Source organism: Corvus hawaiiensis, chromosome 4, assembly GCF_020740725.1.
Source record: "Corvus hawaiiensis isolate bCorHaw1 chromosome 4, bCorHaw1.pri.cur, whole genome shotgun sequence".
Classification (NCBI taxonomy): Eukaryota; Metazoa; Chordata; class Aves; order Passeriformes; family Corvidae; genus Corvus; species Corvus hawaiiensis.
Window position 1 is genome coordinate 26,166,624 of NC_063216.1, and position 18,298 is coordinate 26,184,921.

Below are 18,298 nucleotides of genomic sequence, written 5' to 3' on the forward strand. Positions count from 1 at the left end.
ATTGTCTGCAAATGTTATGAATTATTGTGGCGGTCTTGTCCAAATGGCCTCTTACAAAGCTCTCCCAGACAGAAATGAGGAAAGAGACTATGCAACCCTTTGGAAGGAATCTACATAAATTCATTTGTAGGAGAATGAGCCAATAAAAGTTCTCCCTGGTCACTCCATAGAAGGCAGTTGAGAAAAGCCAAGATGTAAAGGATCTTCTGTTCCCCTTCTCTGGAATGGCTGAGAGCAGAGATTTCTATGTATACCATCAGAATGGAAATCTGCTTTAAGAGGTGCAGAAGGGCCGTAACTGTGGTTCACATCCCTCTCTCTTGACAGCAAACTGTAAAGCTCTGCATTTTGTAGAGCTGTGGAGAGAGGAGCTTGATTTGCCCACACGGACATTCTTTTCCCTGTGGGCTGGAAACTTAGAGAGAGAGATTATGACTCTTGCTAAACATCACAGTCTGGCCCAGTACATTTCCTTAATGAGTTTTTCAGGGCAAAAAGTATAAAATAAGCAACTAGGAAGCAAAGAGCCACTTAGCAGTTCTTGGCTGATGTAAAACAAGATGTCCCATTTGCTACATATTTTGATGCTCGGTGTATTTTAATTGCGTGGCAACTTGCACCTAGTAGAAATGGCATTTTGCGTTCCTATAAATAGTTCCAGCTCTCCCATAATCTCAGAACAATTTACTAATATTAATGAGTTGAGACATGGAAGAAGATCTTATCCTCCCTTCACCAACAGGGAAACTGAGGTAATTAAACAGGCAGATTTTCAGCGTCTCATAGAGTGACAGTCCCAGTCTCAGAAGCTGTGATAACCTGGATAAGTCAGACAGCAATTCATAGTTTTGAGTAATTTGGGCAGAGAAACTCCCCAAACATCACGTGGAAACATAAGGGCAGGTCTCAGGGTAGGAAGCAAGCTTTCTGTCCCCACCTTCTACTTTGTATTGTCGTACGAAATGTTCTTGCAGGTTCCCAGGCCATGCAAATAAAAAGGCCAAATGCTACAGATATGAAAAAATGAAAGAAAATGTAACCAGTACCTACAAGAACAGTGTCAGATATGAGGAATCCCTTTTGTCTTACAGATGGTTTATGAAACGCCTGTTTCTAGGGGATACAGATGTGAGGGTTTGTGTGGGAGCTCTGCCAGCACCGATGCTGGTGTCCTGTAGGGTGGCACTCCATTCCCATCTGTGTGCTGGGATGCTGACAGTAGAAATAAACACAGAAATGCGGTAACACAGAACAGCAACAAAAATTGGAAAGTTAGGCAAAGCTGGCTGAGCTGAAGTCCCTGGGTTTATGGCCTTTCTTCAAGCTGTGAAGTAAGTGGGGGAGAACAGTGTATAGGTTGCACATGGGTTGTTCAGTGCTGCACTAAAGCCCTGGAGGAAGTCTTCCAAAAGCACAGACAAAGGCTTGGTACCCGGCTCCTGGTGGCTTCCAGTGGGATGGAGCTCTTTCATTTCCTTTCATCCCTTTAAATGTCTGTATCAGCTGCACCATTGAGAATTGCACGGGGAGTGGGGCAGTAGTGGCATTTCCATGCTGGTGAGGCAGAGCTGTGAGAAGAGACAGAGAATCGCTCTGCAGTCTCTCCCTGCACGGCTCCTGCTGTCCTGCAGTGAGTTTGGGTCATTACCAAATTAAAGACCAGGGGCAAGCTACTCTGGAAAAAGCAACATCTGTGGCAAAGACGTGGAGAGCTCCAGTTTAAGGCACCTCTCCTAAGAGCAAGCAAAACTCAAACCAGGAAAACTCCGACACTAAAAATGTTGATGACACATGATGGTTTTGAGACACTGGATGGGTGGGAAAGGCGCTGCCATTTAGGGATGAATTGAATTTCTTTGGAAGATGAGCACACAAACCTAACCTGCTGGAAGTGGTTTGGACAGGGCTGTGTGAGGCAGAAGCCAGAGTCACTTCTGGGAGTGAGTAGCCCTGAGCTAAACTTTAGCTGCTGTGTAGAGCAGAGTCAAGTCCCTCAAGATTAAAGTGATGCTGGAGATCTTGTTATGGAAGAATGATAGGAAGATACAACTGAATTCCTGCCTGTTGGTATCTGTGTTGTGCTCTTCACGGCCTGGGAAGACTTGCCCAAACTCCTCACTGACATCTTTCCTTTGCCTCCAGCTGAGGTTTGATGTTTGCATTTCCTGACCTTGATTCTGAGCTGGATTGCCCACCTGTCCCGTGTCAGAAGATCATATTTGCCTGAGGAGTGGATATGCCTGAGGAGTGGCCCCCCCAAACAGAGGCTTTTAAAAGAGCTGTGTGGAGGCTGCACCTGGATATAGGGGCTTGTAGTGCCTGAGGTGAGGCTTGCAGGTCAGCTCTTCCGTGTTTGCAGAGATTCTCTTAAGGATAATATGCTGAATGTGCAGGGATGTTTCTTTGTCTTCTGTCTATGAAAATCCTGGAGCTGTTCAGTTTGATCTTGACATTTCCACAACTTGAAAAGAGAGACTCAAACCCCCAACCTTGGAAGTTAAACACATCTGGCGTTTGGAGGAGGTTGGTTTTAGGTTTCTGCTCCAGGGCTTTGCATAAGACTGAATTGTCATTAAATCACCCAGCTCCATCTGTGTAGATGAGCCAGCACCATTGCCAGTTGTATGAGGTCATGAGCCAGTTTCATCCACTGCTTTCTCTGCCTACAGCCATTTACATCAGCTTGTCCTTGGCCTATTTTCTTGAGAAAATATACAGTCTTTAAATTCCAAATAATCTCTCTTACAGCTTTCTCCCTTTCCCCTGTAGGACAGGTAAGGAGCTCTCTGCCATTTCCTTGGATCCTGTGTGGCCATGCATTGCTGAAGTGTATGTGTGAGTCCACATGTGCATTGAGCACGTGTGCTGAAGCGTTGTCTGAAGCTCCTAGAGGTGCTTCACATCAGGAAAATTTGGCTTAGGACTATGAGTATTCCTGCTAGTTATTGTCTCAGACAGAATCAGCTTGAGAAGTCGTAGGAGCGATCCTTCACTGCCATACCTTCATTGCATTCTGCAGCTTTCTCTTCATGCTTCCCATCCATTTCTGTCAGTGATGACATGTTTCTTTTATTTAGTTTAAAATTTAGCCTATTAGTGAGGTGTTGGGCAGCCAGGCTTGTTGAAAGAGGCAGTAAACTACTTCGCAAAGATGTTTCCTCAGAATTTAAAATTCCTGCACTTTTCCAGCTTTGACAAATGCACCTATAGGCAGCTGAAGAAATGTGCAGGAGTGCACAGGTTCTTTTGGAAGGCTGAGCTGTTTGAATAACAGCCATCAGTGTGGTGTTGACAGTTATCAAGAACAAACAGCAATTCAGAACAATAACCAATTTTAAAATTCCAAAAGGATTCGGGCATGTGGGTATCTTGAGAAATCTAGCCTCTATGGCCTGAAAGCTAAAGTACTCTTTCAGCAGTAACTTCTCCATCTGGAAACGGAAATCTCTTAAAAGGAAAGTTTTGGGGTGTTTTTTTTAAATGTATCTTTTCAGAAATAGCCTTTGTCACAGATGCACTAACTACTGAAAAAGTATTTTCATGTCTCCATCAAACAGAAAGCAGCAGGAAAGAGTGAAACATCTGCTATTGTGTTCCAGGAAAACTTTCAGAAGCTGAAGCTTGAGATGAGCATTCTGTTTCTCTGTTGCTGGGGTTTTTTTGGATTTGATTCTTCTAAAACAAATGCTGGGAGAGGTTCCTCAGAGAATGTCAACAGGCTCAGCTCATGCATCTGTTTTACTAAGTCCAGGCATGGTGGTAGCAAACATCAGTATTTCCTCAGGGTCTGCATGTGATCTAGAAAGTGGCACTGGAATACAAAGGAGCTAGAAAATTCCACTTTCTTCCGTTGCTTCGTGATCGGCTGAAATGAACGTTTCAGATGAGCTTGAGTGAAGCTGTGTTTTGCTCTGTGAAGCCAGACTCCCCTGTTCTGCAGGAAGGGCTAAGGCTAGGGAGGAGAGGTGAACCCTACACAGCACCGGGGCAGGCACTGTGTCATAATTATGTCCCAGGGGAAAGTCCGCCCTTGGGATAATGCTGTGCATGTTTCTGTTACCTGGAAACTGTCAGGAAAGACTCCTTTTTGTCTTGTTGAACTGCTTTTCAACAGAAAATTGAGGTTTTATTGTAATTAAAGGTTTCACTGGGATATTTGTTTCCCACATAATATTTTACCTTTCTTGAAAAAATTAGCACCTGCAAATGGAATATTTTGGCTGACAACTGAAATACTTCAGCTGAAGAAAAATGTGGAGTTTCCACAGAGGAGACAGACACACCAAAACCTGCACTAAAAATAACCCTGAAGACATCCCAGGATGCTAAAGGGTTTGCTTATGGATTCTATGGAGTGGCTATTGCCCTTCTGTGTGTCATCTAGTGCCCAGCCTGCACACGGTGATTGATCTTTTGGCTGGGACTTGTGATGATTTTGTTAGTCAGGTTTCACTGTTCTCAAGCAACTGCAGTGATCTGTAGCGTTGCCCATTGTCACTTGTAGCACTTCTGTGTCTGAACAGTTCCGAGTAAGCCGGACCCAGGTTATCCACACATGTACATCCTGCATCCTGCGTGTGAGATGCGAGCGCCAGGTACCGAGTGGCATGTTAATAACCACTGTTAACCCTGTCCTGTGCTTTCATAACACACATTTGGCTTGGTACTAACACAGGTTGGATTTTTTTCCTACCCTCTGCTGCCTTCTAAAATGTTCCCCTGCCAGAGGCAGGAGCCGTTTCTTCATTTACAAGAAATAAATGCCGTGGATGTGACACCTGCCCTTTTCTGGGCTCTCACCCAGGGATTAGACTGTGCCCATGGATCTGAGCTTTTTACATACAATGCACAGCTGTGCTATAAAGAGCCTTTTGAAAAGGAGGCTTGGCGGCTTTCCCAGAAGGAACGGAAGGGTCCATTTGTGCCTTACCTGTGATTAATTCTTTTCCGTTTGTGCTTGCAGTGGAAGGGCTCGAGCCCAGCACTAACAAAACCCATTTTGTTGCGCAGTTCACTGCCTCTAACTGTAGCTCCAGCCTCTGGGGCTTCCCTCCCTTTCCAACTGTTGACTAATATTAATTATGTGTATGCTGCTTAACCATCTAGGAGTGACCATCTGAAGTGGCATTCAATCAGTTTTGAGGCATTTGGTAGAAGTGAATTATGCAAGAGGACAGTAGCAGGAGCACCTGTGCAAGGATGGAGAAGGTTCTGAGATGGCAAAGAAGGTCTCAGAGTTTGAATCTTCAGGGATGGGGGGAGCAGCAAAAAGCCCTCTGTTACTTCACTCTATCATTTTTTTCTGGGAAAGAGGAGCATAAATAGAGGAGTAATTCAGGGTTATCCCAGCATGTCAAGGATGAGTCCTCAATGGGCTCAGGGTATCCTCAGACCCTACCACTGCTGGAACAGGTGTTGGGGACTGCGTGTGAGGTGGGTGACTAGAAACACCACTTCTGTCACTTCGCATTTAGAAGAGAAATGGGTTCTCCCAGCATCCTCAGGACCAGAGAGAAAAGATGTCTTTGCCAGTGCCCCTATTCTCTGAGCAGTGTGGTTTCTCAGCGTGCTGGGGAGATGTGTATTAACAGGCAGACACCGAGCCCAGAAGATTGTTACTTTTTCTGCCTTAATGTGGTGAGCTTTTGGTTTTTGGACTATGTGGTAGAGGAATTTGAGGGCCTGGCAGACTTAGGTTAACGAACAGCATTAATGGAGCTGAGCTGGTAAGGGTAATGTCAGTAGAAGAAAACCCTAAAATACTGCTCGGGATTTCAGAGGTAAAGAAAAGAAGCTTGACTTGTTACCGCTGTAGAGGGCAGCCACGTGGAGGTGGTAGGGTGTCTGTGGGCTGGTAAGGAGAACTAGGCAGTGGGGTTTGAGCAGTCTGCAACACACATTTTACCCTGCAGAGTCTGGGGTATAGACACATGTCCTGCACCAGGTACTGGAGAATATTGGCTATGTATTTCCCAGTTGTGTCCAGTACCTTGTAGGAACACATCCCAGAATGGCTATGCTGCGTTGATCCATGTAACCTGGAATGGAGCAAGCTCTCCCAGGGTGTGCGCCGAGGCCTGGAGGAGACTTCCCTGAATCCTGCCATAGACCTTTGTCAGATGGACACTCAGGAAAAAATATCCCTGCGCTCCCCACCCAGGTCTTCACCTCTTCTCAGATCAATCGACAAGGCATCTCTGGTCCAACAACTTGAAAGCCTCCAGCTTTGCTTCAAAAGAATTTATGAATTCCCCCTCACAGTTCAAGTGCATTCAGCAGGACTGGGGAATTCCTTTAGATCTCTGCTGAAGAATGCTTTTAAGTCAGGGGACTGCTTGCATCTACAAAGCAAAGTTGCTTGCTCACCAACCAGCTCTCTGCTGGAAGCACCATCTCCCTCAGAAGACTCTCTGTTGTTCCCTGTTCCCTCTTGCCTATCTGTAAACTACCCCATGGCTAGGTAAATATTTTTATATATCCTGTGCCAAGCTTTCTTCCCCCTCCCACAGAAGAAGATGTGCGTCGGCTCCCTTTGAGTGCAGATGAACGCCCATGTCTGAAGGGAAGCTGGCCTCGCTCCAAGTGTCAGCCTCACACATCCTGGCACAATGTTTTCCAACATCAAACTGTAGCAAGAAAACAAACTTTGGTTTGCTCCTCCAGTCTTCATATTGCCGCCCACAACTGCTGCAGTGAGCTCCTACAGCTGGGCTTTCACAGTTACACTGATAGGATGAAAGGGTAAACAGGGAAGAATTCTCCATCTTGGTGCTTAAATGAGAGCTTCTGAGCACCTCAGTGTGGGCCCTGTGTGAAGGGGAAGGTTGAATAGGCTGAATATGTCCTCCTGTCTTCCAGAACAATGCTTGTGCCCCAGGTCATGAACTTCTGCAGTTGTTCTCAGTTACTTCACAGGCAGCCCAAGTCCTCCAAGAGCAGGACTTGGCTTAAAAAAGCCAATTTTTTCCCCAGCCATCCAGCTGCAGATAAAGCATCCCTTTTCCCTCTCCTGTTTCTGTCTGGTTTATTGGTAAAAGTCAGCAGAGGCACTGTGGGGAGCAGATCCAGGGCCACAGCCCTGTGAGCTTGGCTGTGTGCTGGGGGTGTGGGAAGCAAACTTGATGTGCTACAATAACTTACCACTCCCCTCCCTTGCTGCTGTTTGTTAGCAATGACTCTGAATAAGCACAGGCTTCAGCTTTCTCACTGAGCAAGTTTTTTGGCCTTTGAGTGGCATGAGATATAAGTATTTAATGTTACCAACAGAAGCCAGAAGTCTCCAGCCTCCTCTCTGCCAAATGAGGTCAGTGTTCTGCACTGGAGGTCTGAAACCACTGTCTGATGGCGCTGCTTTCTTTGATGTGTCCATCCTAAGGTCTCTTTTCTCTTTGTCCCATCTGTGTTCCATGTCTTGGGTTTTTAAGCATCTCTCATGTAAATGTACCATATCTTGAGCTAGTTAGAGCTTAGTTTACACCATTTTTTTCACAGTCTTGTGGGCAAAGTGGCTTTTTAATAGGCTCATATCTGCACACCACAGAGTTCGTGCCCAGTTGGTGACCCAGGGAGCAGGCAGCACCTAGCCCGTGTAGGCAGGCTCCCATGAGATTGTCTGCAGGCACAACTGATTCTTTACGTTGGTTGGAGTTACTAGCAGAGATCCCCTTCTCCCACTTGTGTGGCTGAGTTTGGCCTGTCCCTGCCTGGTCTCGGTGCAGCCGGATGTCCTGGTCCAGTCTGGTGAGTTAGGCCTGCAGCTCCTAACAAGGCACTGCGAAGTCAATACCCAGATTTTCCATCAGCACATTCCCACAGGCACCCTGGAAGGAGGAGTTGCATTGTCTTTATTGATGTGTATGTGTGTTTTTATAAAGCTATTGCGTAGGCACAGCTGTGGCTGGGACTGGTGAGTTCATGGAGCCCACTGAAACCTCAGTGACACAGACAGGACCTGTGCACCCCGGCAGACTGGGGAGGGCACTGCCCAGAGCTTTGCTCTTCAGTGCGCTTTCCTTGTGTTCACTGCAGGTAAAGGTGAGCATTGCTTCTCCTCTCCAGAAGCTTCCCTCTGCTCTAACCATGGAATTGTCCCCATCTTCTCTTGTGTTTTCTGGCTTCTAGGATCTGCCAGATCCAACCGGGAGCTGCCCTGCTGTAATCAGCATCCCCCCCGGACACACTCCTCCCTGGCTGGACACAGTCCTCCCTGGCTGACTCAGTCGGCCCTGGCGCTTCGGCACAGCCCTTCTGAGCAGAGAAGAAAATGCTCTTTCTGCCCTGTCTGTCTAAAGCTTTCCCTCCCAGCCCTCCTGGCAGCTGAGTCACTTCCTTCTTTAAATCTGGCCTTAAATCTTCCTTTTCTCTTTAGCCTGTGATTCACTCCCTTTGTGAGGGCTTTGCAGAGCTCCAGTGGGAGGATGCTGAAGAGTGAGATGCTCCTGGGGTGAGACACCCTCCTTGTGTCAGAGCCACAGTGGTGAGCCCCCCTCTGAAGGCTGGGCCCTGTGCCTGCTAAATGGTGTCTCTCAGTATGAATATTTCTCTTAGTGTTTCTTTCAGTGCTACATCTGACATAGTAATAGGAGCCAACTCGTGCCTGCGGGCAAGTGCGTGTAATTTCCTTTGACATCAGCATGTGCCTGTGAGGGAACAGCTCTACCCCTTCCCACCCTGTTTGATTAGATTCAGTAAGGGAGTCATTACAGCATCTCTGCCACTCCTCCTTGTCACTCCTGGGATTTAAGGAGCACTTCTGAAATGTGCTCAGAGCAAGGAAAGCTTCAATTTCTGCTTCTAAAGCCTGGAGATATTTTTAGTATAATATCTACACTCCTCAAATGTTTGTATTACGAATTTTTTTTGTCCCTCACCTGCTTATTTCCTGGCCTTTGACCCTCTTACGTCTAAGTGTCTTGCCATTTCACAAGTTTCCTGGTGTGGAGAGAATCACCAGCCAACAGGGTAGTTAAAAGATGTCACCATGAATTAACAGTGTGGCACTGCTGAGCTTGTCTAGACTTGCTCCGGTTATCAGCAAAGTGTGGGATAAAATTTGCTATAGCTTTTAAATCCTGTTTTCATCTGGGCCTTAGGTAGTTAAGCGTTAAATCCATTTCACTACCCTTACAGCTTAGGCATACAAATTCTCAAGGTGCTCAGGAAAGCATCCTTGAGATGGGGCAGAAAGGGGTAAGGCCAGGGACCAGACCTGGTTTTGTGAGGGTCTGGTGGCTTCCACAGTAGTGCCCACACTGGTGCCAGAGGTGTATTTGGGATTAAATGAGTGGCTGGCTCTGATGCCTCAGTCACTCTGTAAGGGAAGGGTCTGTTTGTGAGACTGCTGCACTTGAAAATGCATGCAGGCTGTGCAGCTGTATCTGTCTGTAGCTCAGGTTTTCCAAGACATGACCAGTGACCATTGTCTAAAGAGAAAAAAAAAAAAGTCATTTTCCAGTACAGTAAGTCTGCAAATAAAATTAAATCACTGTTGTAAAGGAACTTTGTTTTTGCAGAGGGGACAGGGCTGTGGAATTTGTTAGGCAAAGAAGACTTGTCATCCAAGGAGAAGACTTTTTCATTTAAAATGATTTGTACAGGAGATGTAGCAATCAAGTAAATGAGAGCTGCAGTTTCTGACAAATGCTAATAATCGTAAGCTCTGATTTTTAATAAAGCTTCAGCAATCACAGTTTTCACCTTCAAAACAGGCAGCTGGTTGAGAACAACGTAACATGTCCTCTGCATACTGATCTTACGTTGCATATATTTGTTTTCTTTTGCTTAGAATGAGGTGATCAGCCAGCAGCTCTCTGTCATTTTCACTCATTGCTATGGACCCTACCCCATCCCAAAGCTTGTGGAAATTAAGCGCAAGCAGACCTCCCGCCTGGGTAAGTGGAACTGGAAGATCCTTGTCAGCTCTCCAGGGAGAGCTGTGGGAAGGCTGTTGCTGGGCAGGTGCTTGAGGGGGCCACAAGTCAGAAAAACCTGAATTTAAAAGACAGAATTAGAAAAGGAAGGGCTCCAAACTTAGCCTGATCTAAAACTCCCACTGAAATCAGGAGGGTCATCAGGTGTGCTCGAGTGGGGCTGTAAGTCTGCAAAGATTTGTCTGTGTTGCTCATTAGGCTGGGATCCAAGCCTTGGGCCTGGAGCCAGGTGTGTGTCTGGATCTCACAGCACCCTGGCTGCTGCCTGCAGGTGATGCTGCACTGGCACAGCCTTCCCAGCTTGGTCAGCAGAGCCCAGGGTGTTTTCAGAGGACTGAGAGAAGACCCAAGCAATTTTTCAGGACCCTCTTCCCCTTGACACAGACTTCCTTACACAGGGAGAGTGGCCTAATAGGGTATAAATGAGTGTAGGCCCCTCCAGCACCTGCTGAGCTGCAGTTTGCTCTGGGCAGCAGAAATGGGAGGCTGTGCCAGCGTCACACGGAGGGGACGGCTGGCTGTCATTGCAGCAAGGTCATCATGGACTTCAGAGCTTTGAATTCCCTCTGTCTGAACTCCATGTGGTTGTCTGAGGGGCTTCTGTCTCAGGCTGCCCAAAATAGCTTTTTGGGCTTTACTCATTAAAAACAATATCCTTCTATTCTGTTGCTTTCTTTTGTCACAACAGGAAAACAGTGTGTTCATGACCTCTTCCAAATTAAAGTTACTGTCTTTTTTGTTTCCTTCTTTTTGTGATTCTAGATCCCCATTTTCTTAATAATAAAGAGATGTCAGATGTCACATTTCTGGTGGAAGGAAGACCATTTTATGCACATCGAGTGTTGCTATTTACTGCATCACCAAGGTAAAATAGAGATACATTTCTGGTTTTTAACAAAAATAGAATTTGATTTTATGGGTTTGTGGGGTTTTTTTTGTTTGTTTTAGTGTACCCAGTTCTTCAAGGCCTAGTGGCCCAATCTTCAAGTTTTTCTTGATCAGAACATCCCCACAGCTTGTTTCTGGTTGATCTGCCAGACATTTAACAAGTGCTCCTGTCACTAGATTTTCATCCATGCTTTCAGCCATGCATCTGACTTCATTCCACTGAGGCACATTGGCATGGTGCTCGTTGCTGCACCCAGTTCTTGACCATACAGGAGTCTTAATATTTTGATTCTTAATAATTTATCTTGTGAATGGCTAAATCCTACCATGCATCAGTTTAGGCAGTCTCAAGGAAAAGCAAGCTACCATCACACAATTCATTGACAGCATTTGACAGCTTTTAAATAAAATTAAATAGCTGTGAAGCATGTACTGTATCCAAAGGCAATACTTACTGTTTCCTGTGCTCAGAAGGCTGAATGTGGGTTACCCAGCTCAACCCAACCTAAAAGTTGCTCACAACCATTATTTGTATGCAGCTGTATAATTCAAGGTGTTCTTTTAAACAAATCTAGGTGGCCCTCCGTAGCAACTTAGTTCAAGATGTGGCAAGGACAAAGCACTGAGTTTTGACAATTTAAGCAATATGGGAATTGATGCTAGTCGTGCAGGCAACCCACAGCACAGAGTAAAGAGATTTACATAAAGTAACTGCAGTATCTGACCCTGCCTTCAATTAAGAAATGGATATTTGGGTTTAGAGCTTCTTGGTAGATGTACAAATATGTTCCAAAGTCCAGCTTTAAGCTTACTAATTGTGTTCATAATAAAGTTTGGCACTAGTGAAAGCAAATAAATTGTTATCTGTATTTTAATTAACAAGATGCAGTCATTATATGGAAAAGGTTACCATCCAGCACATGCCAGTCTTGATAGATCAGCCAAGCTTTGAACTACTGCTGGAAGGTCAGATGAATTATCAAAGACAGGAAGTACAAGGGCAGGTGTGTCTGGCAGGACATTCCTCATTTTCACCTTCTGATCAATGGGAATACCTGGTTTTGAGAAGTAGATTGTTGCGTATGTATATATCTCACATAAGTCTGAAGTTAACTAAAATTATGTGAGTTTTTTGTCCTGAAACTTGTGTCTGAATTTCAGGTTTTGCTAATCAGAGAACAGCAACCTGTCCGGTTTTCTCTTCTGCCTCTTCTTACACAATTGTACTGAGCCTTCATAGGAGCATTAAAAGTCTGTTGTTGTTTTAATATTTTGTTCCAAAACATTTTTTAAAGCAGCATAGTGGGCATAAGCCAAAATTTATCATATCACATTCAAAAAAGGAAAATGTTCAGGTTTTAAATGCTGCGAATGGTCATAAAAGATCATGTTGCCTTCAAGAAAAAGATTTTGGTTTTGTATATGCATCATTACAGAATCTGAATTTCTGATGTACATTTTATTCTATTGTTATATTAGATGTATTTCTCAAAAATTTCAAATTGAGATCTCCTAGAGAGAGGCTTCTTCCTTTTGGTTTGAACTTTATGTTAGTGTCTAAATCTTGATGCTTTTTGGTGACAAATCCATTCATTTCAGTATACTGTTTTTGCAAGAGTTGATGCTGTCATTTCACTGCACTTCTGTATTGGTTTTGCTGTACTTTTTCACAGAGATAATTGGGCTGGTATTTCAATTTTGCTCCTTTTTCTTTAGGTTTAAAGCACTGCTGTCTAGCAAGCCCGCATCTGATAGTACTTGTATTGAGATCAACTACGTGAAGTACCCCATCTTTCAGGTACAGTCCTCACACCGAATTTGAATGGAACTTGTAAGAGAGAACCACGCATGCCCTGATCAAAGTAGTATGTATGTACTTGATAAAGCAGAGCAGTGGTTTCACAAGCACAGGCTTCATCTCTGTCCTTACACTGCAGAGTGCTATTGATTGCAAATGTGCCCCAGCAGATCCAGCAACGTGCATTTCACTGGCATGGGCTGTGCACACAAAGCACTGCCTGCCACCAGAAAGCACTTCTTTCTGTAGTTGGCTCTTTCTGTATTTAATGGACAGGTTTGGAAGAGACACACTTCATTCCCTTCCTTTGCAGTGTTCTCCAATCAATTTTTTGCCATGAAAAGGCAGAGCTTGCTCTCCGTACCTGTAGCATGTACATGGATATGCTTCCCTTGCTTTGAGCTGGAGCTCAGACAGCTCCATGTGTCGACTGTTACTGCTGCAAATAATTCCCAACTGCCTACAGTAACTGTGGGCTCCCTGCAGGGGGATCTTAGTTATCTTGTATTACAGTGCAAAGCCTCCTTTACCTCTTTCTTATCATCCATGCATGCCCACCACAGCTGGATGAAGGTGGCCTTTGCCAGGGAAGGAATAGGGGAATAACTGTTATATATGCTGTGTTTGCCTGAATCAGTGATGTGCTTAACAGACTGGGAAATACACTGAAAATTCAGAATGGGTTTCCTGCAAACTGTTTGGAGCTCACCAGAAAGTCCAGACAATTTGAGGGTGAGGGTTGAGACATTAGACTACCTGTGAGAAGGAAACATTGGACTTCGCAGAGAGAGAGAATAACCAAGCATATCTTTGAAATCAGGAGGCTTGAGCCTGATTTACCTACAACTCCATGGTGGTGTTAGGAGAGCCTTGGGTATTGTCTGCATCATCCCCTGTTCCTCTATGTCTTGGATTGCTTTTTATAAACACTCCTTTTGTTTTATTACAGCTGGTTATGCAGTATCTTTATTATGGAGGTGCAGAGTCACTCCTGATTAAAAATAATGAAATTATGGAGGTAAGAGACATTCATTTAATTACAGTGAGAGCGATGCTGACTGATCTGTGTACCATTCACCCGAGGGCACAGGGCCATTGGGCAAGACCTGAGCACTCCTGTAAGAGCCAGCACTCCTGAGCACCTGGAGTGCTCAGGCTCTCTGCAGTCCTGCAGGAGACTGGGAGACTTTGCAAGACCTACTTAGAGGCAGAAGTGGTGTTACTGAAATCTGGAACCAATTTCCAGCAACATAGTGTTCCATCCTCCCTATCTCAGCAGCATTAAAAACATTCAATTTGGTTCCTCACATGGGAGAAGTCTTGGGCATGTGCTGGGTTTTAACCATGAGAGAAATCCACTGGAGACGCAGTTCAGTTCAATTTCAAGCATGTGACTCTCAAATTCTACAAATAAAACCATAATCTGCTCCCTGAGATATGGAGACTTCTTTGCCCCTTTCTCACTGGATGTAAAACATCCAGGTGCTGCTGTGGCCTTTTGCAAAAACCAAACCAAGCCAGCTGGAGCTGACTGAACCTTCAGTGTAGCCACACAACCATGACCTTATGGATGTTAAGTTATCCCCTTCCAAATACTGTGTGCCATCCTTGTCAACTGTGATCAGCAAAACCACTCCAACTACATAGAGCTAAAGGATATTTGAGCAAATTCTTGACAGTCATTCAGGGAGTTTTCAGGCAGCCAAAAAGAATGCAGGTCAGTAAATACTAAAATCAGAGCTACTTAAACAGCTGGTAATCATCAGTGTCTGCCACCTGTCTATCACAGGGTCATAGAATATCTCAAGTTGCAGGAGACCCATTAGGATCATGAAGTCCAACTCCCTGCTCCTTGCAGGACTATGTAAAACTAAACCACGTCACTCAGAGTGTCATGCCTTGAGCTCTGGCAGGCTTGGTGCCATGAGCACTTCTCTGGGGGAGCCTGTTCAGTGACTGACCACCCTCTCAGTGGAGAACCTGTTCCATTTCCTCATGTCTGATCACTGTTTTATTGCTGCCTGTATTATTCTGTCCCTATAACACTACTGTCTGGCAGCCAGGATGGAATGGACAGGATGGAACTGCTCAGGACTGAAATTATCCCTCTCTAGTGCAGGGAGTGGATTTTTAAGTAAGCATACCCACATTGACTTCCTGAGCTGTATAGGAAAAGTTCACTAATTCTCTATTCCACTCAGAGTTTGGAAAGACCTCCTGAATTTCTAACCTTTTCTGAAATAGGGAATAGACTAGGCAGTGCAGTGACTTTATAGAGATGTGTGTTATCACCTAGGTTGTTAAAAAGCTTGTGCTGCATTTCAGCTGGCAGCTTGCTCTACTTTTGTGACATCTCAAAACTTCTGTGACTCCAGAATGTATGACTGATTGATTGATCTCTTGATAACAGATCTGGCCATGGTTCCTCACAGTTTAAAGTAATTACAAACCAGCACATGACTGCTTGAGCCACAGAGGCATCTGGAATAGGATTTGGCTTTATCTTTCAAAACTGCATTTAGTAACTTGCCTTATTACAAATATGATAACAAGAAGCACCAGAAATACTCCACAGAAATCTTTGCGGCAATTCATAATTGGGGCCAGCTGGCTGCTATCACATCAGCACTGCAGATTTCCAGCACTTGGATTTATTTATGGGATTTAAGTAGAGCTTGAGCAGACTGCATAGGAGAAGTCAGAATAATGTCATGAAGTTTCAGGGTTTTGTTTGTTCCCCAGTGTAGCATGAGAGCCCCTTTGGGACGAACAGGTTAGCTTTCTCTATCAGCCGAAGATAACAGGGGCTGCCTAAAGGCCTGAATACCTGCATAAGTGCTGTTTAAACACCTGAACAGCTTGGCCTAAGGTCTGGCTGGATTACAGCAAGGTGTCAAGCAATGAAGAACCCCAACCTGCTTTCTAAGGCAGAGCAGAGAGCCAGAGACAATGACCTACCATGGAAAGACAGAAAACAAAATTACTTTTCCCTGCTGTAAAAGGACAGAATAAGGGAAAAAGAGGAAATCTTAGCACTGCTGAAATCAGTTGGAGAACTCAAAGTTCAAGCCATTTTCACCCCACAGGCATGCAGAGATGCCAAGGCAGTGCCAGGGTAGGCAGTACAGTCACAGCGGGGGGATGCAGGGCCAAAAAGGGAGGTCAGTGCTGGTGTCAGGAGAGCTATGGTAGAGCAGTGACAGACACATGACACTCACCTGAATGCTAGCTAGGCATTGCCTCACAAAGCTGGTTCCCACCTCTGTGCACTCATTCCTTGGAGTAACAGCCAAGGACCCAGACAGTGTTTCAGTGGATATCTGGATGTCCCATTACAGCTGCTCACAAGCTAGGACAAGGAGCATATGTAGATTTGATTCTATTCCCCTGAGCCTGCTGAGGTGGCAGGTTCGAGCTTTATTGTCACTCTAGATCAAGACTGCCCAGGATGGTCATGATCATTTGGTTTGAATTCCTCTATACTCTTGATCCTGACCTTTTAGGTGACTTCCCCACATCTAGCCCAGGTGCTCTGTTTCAATAAGATCTTGGGGAACAGTTGAACCAGAACTTTGGGTTTTGGGGTTGTATTTGCAGGTCCCTTATTGCAGAGTCATGTTTGCAATATTTTTCAAGCCGCTGTTTCCTTTTTCTCCTTGTCCAAAATCAGCATGTGGACCTGAGCAGCCTTTGGTGTTCTCTCTGTGTACAGATTCCCACAGTGTGATTTAGAAGGGACTGCAGAGGGTTAAAACAACCAAGCAATCTTCTCATTCTGACTTTTTGTCAGTACTTTTCATGCTAACTGAAGAAAGGGCAGAGAAAAAAAATATAATGAAACAGTAAAGAAGCAAGCTCTGATTCTGTATCGCTCAGCAGTTTTTGACTATTTTTTCCATGCCTTTTGTTTTTTTTTAGCTTCTCTCTGCTGCTAAATTTTTCCAGCTTGAAGCTTTACAACGACACTGTGAGATCATTTGTGCAAAAAGCATTAATACAGAAAACTGCGTGGATATTTATAATCATGCCAAGGTAAAAATAACTGCATATGCTTGCATGTTGTGTGTCTGCCATCATCCTCGTAGGTCAGTTTTATGATAAGTAGTGAGATATATATATAAAAATATATTTATAGCTCGTATGCTTACTGCGTTTGTTACGTGTTTAAGATCTGTCATTCTTTTTCTGGGACTGACTAGTTCATAGGTACCTGATATAGTGACAGTCCAAAATTGTGTAGTCTAAGTACAAGGTGACAGCTTCTCAGCCCCTTCCCTAAGTGGTTCAAACTCAATTTGAGTGTACCACTGTGTGGGAGATCTATCCCTTATTCATGGCAACACAAACTGCTGAGCTGATTCAACAGGAATCACTAAGTGAAGAAGACACCTCTGCTTTCACCTTCCAAGGTGCATTTTCCCATTTCCATTACCTGTTTTTTCCTGCCTGAAGCCCAGTGGGGTGATACACTCAATGCTGGTGACACCTTGTCAATATATAAAAATGCCACGTTGTGGAAGTGCAATGGCTCAGAGCCCTGCAAGGATGGTAATGAGAATTTTATGTCTTGGAGAGTTTCTTATTGGAATCAAATTATATACTTAGCTTGTGAGGTTGCCTAAGTCATTAGACATAAAAGCATGGCATTTCTTGTCCTAGAAAACCTATTTTCACGCATTGGTGGAGGTGGTTACCACATTGATTGGTTTCAGTTTTTTCCCTCCTCATGTGTAGTAGTTAGACTTTCACTTGGAAGATGGAAATGATGCGCAAGTAAGTGCAGCGAAATATTCTTCAAGCATTTCTTAGGAGATTTTTTCTGTAACTTACATGGTCTATACGAAAGATAAACTGATGCATTGTGACTTGGAGGTTTGATTGAACAGAGTAATGCTGCAGATTGCTCCAAACCCCTGCAGATCTGACCTCCATTCCCATCATCAGGTATTTCATACAGAGAATAGTGATGCTAGGTCTTCAGATAACATGCAATCAATGTTTGAAACAGCACAAAGGTCCACCTATAAAAATAGGCAATGAGGTATTTACATTTAATGTAAGAGGAAAAAATTACAGTGCAGGAATCATTTGAAAAATATTTGATTTGTCTTATAACTCATGTGGGAACTTCTCAATTTGTATTACTGTCAGTAAAATTAATAATTTTGCTTTAAAGTCACATGTTTTCTTTGAACTGTGAAATGGGGCTGTTATTTGCATCCTGATGGAAGAAAATTCTTACGTGGAGCTTTAGACCTGTCTGAGGAACTAGTACACTGTTGATGATGGGACTTAACAAACCCAGTGGCTAAATCCAGCTCCTAGTTTGCCTATAAGAGCCCCAACCAGCTGCAAGTTATTTGTGCCTGCATCTCCCAATGGAAGCAGTGGAAATGGGGAACCTGGGTGGGTTTTGCAGCCTGTCATGTTGGCACTGCTGTGGGTAGGGTGTTGCAGCAGTAGCCAAGCTGGCTGTGCATGAATCTTTGACTTCTGGAGTTAGTTGGGTTGGAAGGGACCCCTAGTCTAGTTGGAACCACCCTGCCATGGTCAAGGACACCTTTCTTGACCTTGCTGCTTTGCAAGCTCATCTGCTTGCAAAGGACCTCAGGAGATGCTGAGACATGCCTTCGTAGAGGGGGATGTGCGAGCAGGTTGGCCCAGAGACATGTGGAGCACAGCC

At 44.6% G+C, this 18,298-nt stretch overlaps 1 protein-coding gene across 4 annotated transcripts in view; it reads left to right on the top strand.

The window, feature by feature from the left end:
* ABTB3 (ankyrin repeat and BTB domain containing 3) overlaps positions 1–18,298 on the top strand; it is a 184,473-nt gene that overhangs the window by 152,728 nt on the left and 13,447 nt on the right. For all 4 annotated transcript variants that reach the window (XM_048300597.1, XM_048300599.1, XM_048300600.1 and 1 more), the window contains 5 exons: positions 9,785–9,890; positions 10,692–10,794; positions 12,534–12,615; positions 13,565–13,633; positions 16,534–16,647. In XM_048300597.1, the coding sequence (XP_048156554.1) occupies positions 9,785–9,890; positions 10,692–10,794; positions 12,534–12,615; positions 13,565–13,633; positions 16,534–16,647 (474 nt within the window). The remainder of the gene's footprint in view (positions 1–9,784; positions 9,891–10,691; positions 10,795–12,533; positions 12,616–13,564; positions 13,634–16,533; positions 16,648–18,298) is intronic.